Raw genomic sequence first — 7,903 nt, 5'->3', positions numbered from 1 at the left:
AAATATTTTAAATTATATTTATCTTTCAGATTTTCAACGTGTTGCACGGTCTCGGAGAAAATAGGCTGTGGACCAAGGAGATCAATTTCCAGGAAATCCATTTCATTTAATTAGGGTTCCTGCAGACCAAGGAGATCAATTTCCAGGAAATCCATTTCATAGTCAGGGGATGAATGCGGATGCAACGCCATGTGCCTGATGTGATTGCAATTTTGAGGTAGTTGGGTGGTTGAAGTTACAGCCAAGGTGATTACCAGGGGTGTTCATGTTCCGGATCGATCCAATTTAGATCTAAGAAATTCACCAAACCAGAAACAATAATTTTTTGAAAAAACCTAAAATGAATTCAAAACAAACTCGTTCAGTTGGTCAAAATCAGGAAACCAAAAACCTTGATAAAGTCCGCAAAAAAGCAAAAGTCGTTCAAATATTTTAAATTATATTTATCTTTCAGTTTTTCTTGATTTAGTCTTCACTTTACATCAATATTATATCCTAACATTTATTTTTGTATATAATTCTTGATATCACATGCATCAATTCTTCAATTAACAATAAAAGAAATATATGATCTAGGCTTCGATCTATCTATAGTAAGACGTCATGGTCTTTTATTTCTATATTAATTTTAATCTTGATTAATAACAATAATAATAATAATAATAATAATAATAATAATAAAAACGTTGTTATTATTGATTTATAATTTTTAATATACTAGTGCTTGTATAACAAAACTGAATCCAACCTCTTTGATAATGCAAACCCAATATTTTTTCTACTTCTGGTATCTTAGCAACCATCTTCCAAAGCCTTTTCTTTCTTCTTATTCCAATGACTTCGAATTTTTTCCGGTTTCTTTAGGTCAAGAACTCGTACCGGTAAGTTTCCTGGATTTTCTTACGGATCTTTGTCTTACACTGTAAAGAAGATGGAGTTTCGAAGGAGAAAAGGCAAAAAGAGAAATGAAAGGGATATCGAACGCGCACTGGGCAGCAGTCAGCAGAGGCACCTTCCTGTCAAGAGCAGGGAGTTGGCCACACACATCACAATTGAGTTGATTCATGTTTTGTAATGAATTCTCAAGTCAAGCATCTATTTTTTAAAAGTAAATAAGGACATTTTACATACAATAAAAAGTAATTACGTTGAACCTTGATCATTATACGTATAATTTAATCATTTTATTTCTATTTTTTTAAAGAAATTATGATTTATGATAACATTTTATGTCCTCACTAACATATAAAAAAAATCAATAAAAAATATCTAATTATATACAAAAATTATTATTATTTTCAAATTAATAACTATAAAAGCTAGCTCTTATATTAAATATTATAAATTCTCTTTGATTTTTTTTTAGAAAAACCTAGCCACCACACTATTAACTGAATCTAATTAACGAAAAACAAAAGGAAATTCATAGTAAATTGAGTTTAGAATCTCAAATTTTAATATTTTTATAACAAACAGGCCAACTTTGATTTTCTTCTATCACAAACATCAATTCTTCTCGCAATGCTTGTATACCATCTCAAACCTATGATTAAGGGATTTGAGTTTAAGAATGTGGTACTTCTTTAAATAATTTATTTGGAAATATATTAAAATAATTTTTTATTATTTTTAAAAATTATTTTTGATATAAACATATTAAAACAATTTAATTTTTTAAAAAATCAAAATTTCAAACGGGTTATGAACTGCTTTCTATAAAGATATCAAAGGACCTAATCTTACCACATCTCAAGAGATTAGAGAAGCAAATAGTTAAAATACTGTTAGTATTGTTATATTGTTAAGAAAGTCTGTTAACATTAAGGTGAGAGATTTGTTCATGGTTGTAGCTTAATATAAAGAATGGTAACATTGTCAAAGAAAGATTAACAAAAAGAGTACGATTGATTCTTCTTCCTCACCTGTCATTCTCCTCTGTTTCCCTCCACTTCCCTGCTTAGTTCTCTGCTTATTGTTGTGTAAATCTGCCATCTTTACATGGTATTAGAGCCTACATCAAACCGACTAGGACACTTTCTTGAACCGTCAACAAATTCTAAAATACCATGATTTTCAAAAAGAATTTACATCTAAAAGTATCATATGAGACAATTTGTGTAATCAAGTTTAACTATTACAACAGTAGAAACCATAGGAAGCAAATAAGCATTAAGACAAGTAGAAACCATAGAAACCATAGGACAGGTGTATAACCAATGAAGTGACTATGATGAGTATAGAGACAAATACAGGATTGACTTTCATGGATATTGCCCCCATGCTAAAGATCAATAAGTTAGAAGACGTTTGCCTTGAACACTAAGTGGGTGACTTATGGAGCATTAAGACATAACTACTAGGAATTGTAATACTGAGAGTATCAAGACATATATAGATCAACTTGTAATGGGTTGCCCTCATAGGTAAAGATGGAGAGTTACCTGGACTCTTAAGACTAAGAGCGAGAGACTCACGGAGAAGTAAGACGTGGTTTCTAGTTTGGAACAAAGGGCAGATGCAACTTCTGGATGAGTAGATTCTTTGAAGAGTGGTGAGCTCGTGATTACACTGAGATACTTAGATAATAACTATCGTACTTGGGAATAGAAAATTCCGTTTGAGGGGGTGTTGTAAGCCTTGATGTAAGGCTTGATAAATCATTTTGGACCGAACATGGTTGATACGCTCAAAGGGGAATATTGTGTCCCAGAGACAAGCGTTAATACTATTCAGATGTGAAGTGACAGACCATGTGGTTATAATGATCATTTGGTGTGAGAAAGGGTGTGCTTTAGTAACTCTAGTGATTGAAAGGTGTGGCAAGTACCTGTAAACTTGGTTGGAGATGCTCTTAGAATGGTAAGTTTGAAAAAGCTGCAGGATGCAAGCTTGTGCTGAAAAAAGCAAGCGGACAATTGCCTCACATGAATGACAAAGGGAGTGATTGTTGAGTTGGTTGCTATTAATATGCAGCAACCATTAATAGACAGCACCATCCATTGACAATTGCAGCAGTTGGAGTTGAAGTTGCACTAACCATGTGCACCCATCCAGATGTCAAAAGTTGGCAGCCACCATTGTTGAAGAAGAGCTGGAGCTGGTGGCACCATTCTTGCCTATAAATAGGCACCGAAAGAGATAGTAGAGTTTGAGAGTAAACAACAAAGTAGTAGAGAACAAGAGAGAAAGAGAGGGTTGCCAAGGGCAGCAGCCTTGCTGTTATTATAGCAACTGTAAGTGCAACAATGAGAGCTGAGAGTTGAGTTTGAGTGAAGTGATCCTCCTACTCCATGTATTTGTATTGTATTCTTTTTTTTCTTTAATAACATGGATCTCTCCCATAGATATGGGTAATTTGACGAACCACATTAAATATTGTGTATCAATATGCTAAATTTTCAATAGATAACTATTATAACACTACCAGTCCATGCATAGAGGAGCCGGAATCCCCAACAAATAATGTGTTCCTTTACCATCTCTTGGGCAGTTAGAAACTCTAGAAAGGCTATTGATTGAAGACTTCTGTAATTTAGAGCCTGTTGGTCATGAGTTCTATGGAAGTCCCACGACCGAAGGAAACCCATCCCAATCCCTTGAAAGCCTAACTTTTGAGAGGATGTTGCAATGGCGTGAATGGAAAGCTAAAGGCAGAGCTTTCCCAAACCTTAAGTGCTTTACATCAGAAAGTGTCCGTGCTTAACAACACTGCCCAACGATCTTCCTTCTTTAGTGGAGCTTGAGATTGCAAAATGTAAGCTTATGGGTCCACCTTCTGGATGGTCTCCGGCACGCATTAATAAAATAATGTTGGCTAATGATTTTCATAAGTTGCAGTTAGAGAAATTGTCTTCTGACTCGCAAAGTCTCACAGTCGATTCATTCCATGCCATCATCAATTTTATATGTCAGGAAATTGAAGAGTGGGGTTATGCTTGCACTACTTTACAAAAAAATTGGCATTATTTGTTATCCCTGGGTGATTGTTCCTTTTCTTCTTAAAAGAATGTTTTCCTTTTCCATGGATTTCTCTTTACCTTGCTTATATTGAGATTCACTTTGATGCTTACGCCGTGACGCTTCTTTCTTTTTGTACCTTGTGATCTAGAAACAACCATGAATATATTAATTAGGTTTGTTGGCTTAAGTAGATCATATTAAGCTCGGCCACAATATTCTTGGTAGCAATAGTCATTTCTTATTTTTTTCACATAAAAAATTATTTTATTAGTCACATGTTCACATTTAATTGATGGCTAAAACATATATACATACATACATATATATATCCTTAATATCAATTAATTATGCCAACAATGATTTGACATCATATTTAAAATCAAAAATCGAAAGCTCACTATTTTCATAATCATATTATTATTATCATAATTAATTGCGTAAGGATCATCTATTTAAAATAACATATATTTTAAGCATTCAATAAATTCACAATTCTAGTAGGTTAAACATGGAATTACACTGTTTGGAAAACATGTATACATATATATAAACATATGTGAATAATAAATTTGTAGTCATAACATATATAAATTAATTTATCATAACTAATCAGTGCACATATCATTAATATAGAATTGCACATGGAAATAAAATGCACAACAATTAGTCCACATCATTAATATAAATCACCAATGCAGAATTATACCCTTTGTTTCTAAATATATTATTAATGTATACATCCATTACACAACTAAATGCCTTCTTAAGGTCTTAGGTTTGATTATTATTTATATTGTATGCACGACAAAACTTGAGCAACAGCCCAGTGGTGAATGAGGCCATCACATTTTTACTTTTTAAGTTTCAGACAATCTCACCAAGTGGGTGTTCAACGTTCAATTTCTAACTGGCACATTATTTTTCTTTCTAGTTTGTTTCAACAAGACAGACAGAGTAGCAAAGAATTGCACAACAATAAATACACATAAGCAATAATATATATATATATATATATATATATATGACAATATATATAATGTCTGCACATAATTTAACAATTAATACTATTGTTTTTACGTTTTAAAAATTAAAAAATAATTACTATCACATCACATTACTCAATAAGCCTACTTTATTTAACAATTCTTCTTAAAATTAAAATAGATTTTTTTTTTGAGAATCCATTCTCCTCTATTTTGTTCTATATTTTTTTTCTTTTCAATATTTTTTCTTACTGTTTATTATTGTAAAACACATATTTATTTATAAGAACGAAGAGTTATGATATTTGAATTTTATTATTAGCATGTAACTCTGTATCCTCTTTTTTTTTTTTTTTTACTTTAGTTATGTTTTTTCCCTCGTGTTGGCTACTTTGATGAACATGCAAACAAAGAAGGAAGATCACAGGATGTCTTGCAATCACTGCTCACTGTACTTTGATGGTAATTAACAAGGAAAGAAATCAAGAGCTAATAAGAAATTAGATCCATGGAAAACTGACGTAGATCTTCAAGCTAAACCAGTTAGATTCTTCCCGGAAACCCATGCAGCTGCTCAAGCTGCTGCTCAGACAAGTTGTCGCGGTCCTGGATCCAATGGATCCGCTGCTGGAGCTGCTGCTGGAGCTGCTGCTGGAGCTGCTGGGGCAACTGGGGCTCTCGCCTCCGCTGCTCGAGCAGCTGGGGCAGCCACTCGAACAGCTGGGGCAGCCACTGGAGCAGCCGGGGCTGCAGCCGCCACGGCAACTCGAGCAGCTGGATCCGCTGCTGCTGCTGGAACTGGAGCTCGAGCTGGAGCTCAAGCTGGAGCCGGAGCTGCCGCTGGATCCGCTGGATCTGCAGCTGGATCCGCTGGATCTGCTGCTGCTGCGTTGCTGGAGCTCCCATGCCGCTAAGAGTGAGAAGGAGAAGTCAGAAGTGTTGTGTGTGTATATATATATAGCTTGGCATAATGGGAACTTTTTCAAACTTTAAAATTATTAATCCCTCCAAACCCAAATGAATATAAATAATTTATATCCATATTTAGATTTGGTAAAGCAGGTATCTTTGGTTCAGGTAAAATTGTCATAAACAAATAGATTAGATAAAAAGGACTATTAATGCTTTTTGGTTGAACTAAACATTCTTTTTCCCATCCCCACCGCATAGTCAAACTATGCATGGAACCGATGTTATAAAGAGCACAGATTTATTACCTTCTCGATCCAGTTAAAATCTCAACTTCCCTGAGAATATTCATCCACCTTGGCACCTTCTCCTCGTTTTCCCTGAAATTTTCGACGTTCTTATCAAAGACAATTGTGTAACTCTCGGTTTGATCATCTATCATTGATTGTTTGACATCATAAGAAACTGGAAACACAGTGTCCGATCTCATCTCATCCACGAATCCGACAATCCTGACAAGTTCTTCAAAGCACCAAGGTAAATAAGCACAATCCCTGGCAAATATAATAATTGACAGCTCTGATTCTTCAATGGCCTCAAAGAGTCTTGATCTAATTGCCATTACTTTCTCTGGTTCCATCTCGAATGGGATAATGAATCTCTGGGCTAGATCTGACTTTAAATAGGTGAAAGCATCACCAGTGTCTGAGACTCTGATGCCAGGGAAAACATTGGCTTTCCATTGATGGTAAGATGAAGAAGAAGCTAAAGAAGCTTTATATAAAGAAGCTGCTTTTTTGCTTGTAACAATAAAATGGACAGATGGTTGTGAGGTAATATATACAGAAGTTAGCAAACAGACACCACAATTCTTCACCTTTACTCCTGGCTCGTAAGAATGAAATGACAACTCAATGTTGCTAAAGGATGCATGCTTCCATTCTTTAAGCTCTTTAAGGTAATAAAAAGATAGATAGAATAGCCAAAGATGATCTGACAGAAGTTGGATAGAGTTACAACTAATACACATCGGCAAAGGATAATTCTCTCTTCCATTGGCTTTGAATTGACAAAAAAGAGGACTTTCACCATTTGCACTGAATGCAACACACGCAACAAACCCCATGCTCCAACTAGGCACTTGCACACTAATTGAAGATCCCTCACTTTGATGGTTAAACCAGCCTGGAATTTCATTTCCTGGAACAGCGATACTAAATCCAGGTCTTGGATTAGACAAACCCTGTACCATGAAAAACCAAAATGATAGATAGATAGAGGGAGAGGGAGATAAAAAAAAAGTTGGGGTTTGATTAAGAGAAGACCTTGAGGTATCTTTCAAGTAAGGCCAACCCCATGTTGTCTCGACCATTATGATTGTACAATTCCCAGCAGTTAAGACATATGAACTCTGAGCTTTTGGAACTGCTTAGCTTTATCGGATCTGGAATTGTTTTTAGTCTTATACAACCATTCAAATATACAGCTTGAACTTTAGACGGAACCTCAGGCAATGATTCAAGCATCGTGCAATCCTCCAAGACAAGCGTTTCCAGTTCATAAAGCAGATTTATGCTTCTAGGCAGCCTAACAAAGTTATTCCGGCTCACATCTAAAGACCTCAATGAAGATAAGCAGCCAATATCTTCAGGAAGTGCCCCTTCTCTTAGATTGCAAGCGCGTAAACCCAGTACTTCTAAAGAACACAGACCAGACAAAGAAGGCAGCACAGCTAGTCTTTTGAATCCATCCAACGATAATACTTTAAGATTCTTTAAAAGAAAAATGGATGCTGGCAGGTGTCTTATTGAAGTTCCACTTACGTCAAACTCCTCCAAACTTTCAACTTCCCCCAAATTCTCTGGTATATATTTAAATTCAGAGCAGCCAGAGAGATCGAGTTTTTTAAGGGATTTCAAACAAGGTATGCTACTCGGAATGCTTTCAAGGTTCTTGCAATTGTTCATGCTCAATATTTCTAAGCCAATCAAATGAAGAATTGATGAAGATAGTTTTGTAATACCAGTCTCATCCAAACGAAGCACCATCAA

General features: G+C 35.1%; 3 protein-coding genes across 3 annotated transcripts in view; 1 reads left to right on the top strand and 2 right to left on the bottom strand.

Annotated features, from left to right (window-relative positions):
• LOC105123508 (TMV resistance protein N-like) overlaps positions 1–946 on the bottom strand; it is a 55,238-nt gene extending 54,292 nt beyond the window's left edge. Inside the window, exon 1 of the mRNA XM_011023141.1 lies at positions 767–946. Coding sequence (XP_011021443.1) covers positions 767–803 — 37 coding nt within the window. The 5' untranslated portion in view covers positions 804–946. The remainder of the gene's footprint in view (positions 1–766) is intronic.
• Positions 947–5,344: 4,398 nt separating this feature from the next.
• On the top strand, positions 5,345–5,857 carry LOC105123507 (glycine-rich protein 1-like). The gene is made up of 2 exons (XM_011023140.1): positions 5,345–5,405; positions 5,469–5,857. Exons 1-2 carry the CDS (start codon positions 5,345–5,347, stop codon positions 5,855–5,857), a joined length of 450 nt encoding a protein of 149 aa, XP_011021442.1.
• A 299-nt stretch (positions 5,858–6,156) lies between these two features.
• Positions 6,157–7,903, bottom strand: part of LOC105123505 (TMV resistance protein N-like) — a 24,296-nt gene continuing 22,549 nt past the window's right edge. The window contains exons 7-8 of the mRNA XM_011023139.1: positions 7,178–7,548; positions 6,157–7,095 (exon numbers count right to left, since the gene is read on the bottom strand). Coding sequence (XP_011021441.1) covers positions 6,157–7,095; positions 7,178–7,548 — 1,310 coding nt within the window. The remainder of the gene's footprint in view (positions 7,096–7,177; positions 7,549–7,903) is intronic.

Source organism: Populus euphratica, unplaced genomic scaffold (genome assembly GCF_000495115.2).
Source record: "Populus euphratica unplaced genomic scaffold, PopEup_1.0 scaffold10.1, whole genome shotgun sequence".
In the NCBI taxonomy this organism is placed as follows: domain Eukaryota; kingdom Viridiplantae; phylum Streptophyta; class Magnoliopsida; order Malpighiales; family Salicaceae; genus Populus; species Populus euphratica.
The sequence above is the reverse complement of the archived record's forward strand: the minus strand, read 5'-3'. Positions and strand labels throughout refer to the sequence as shown.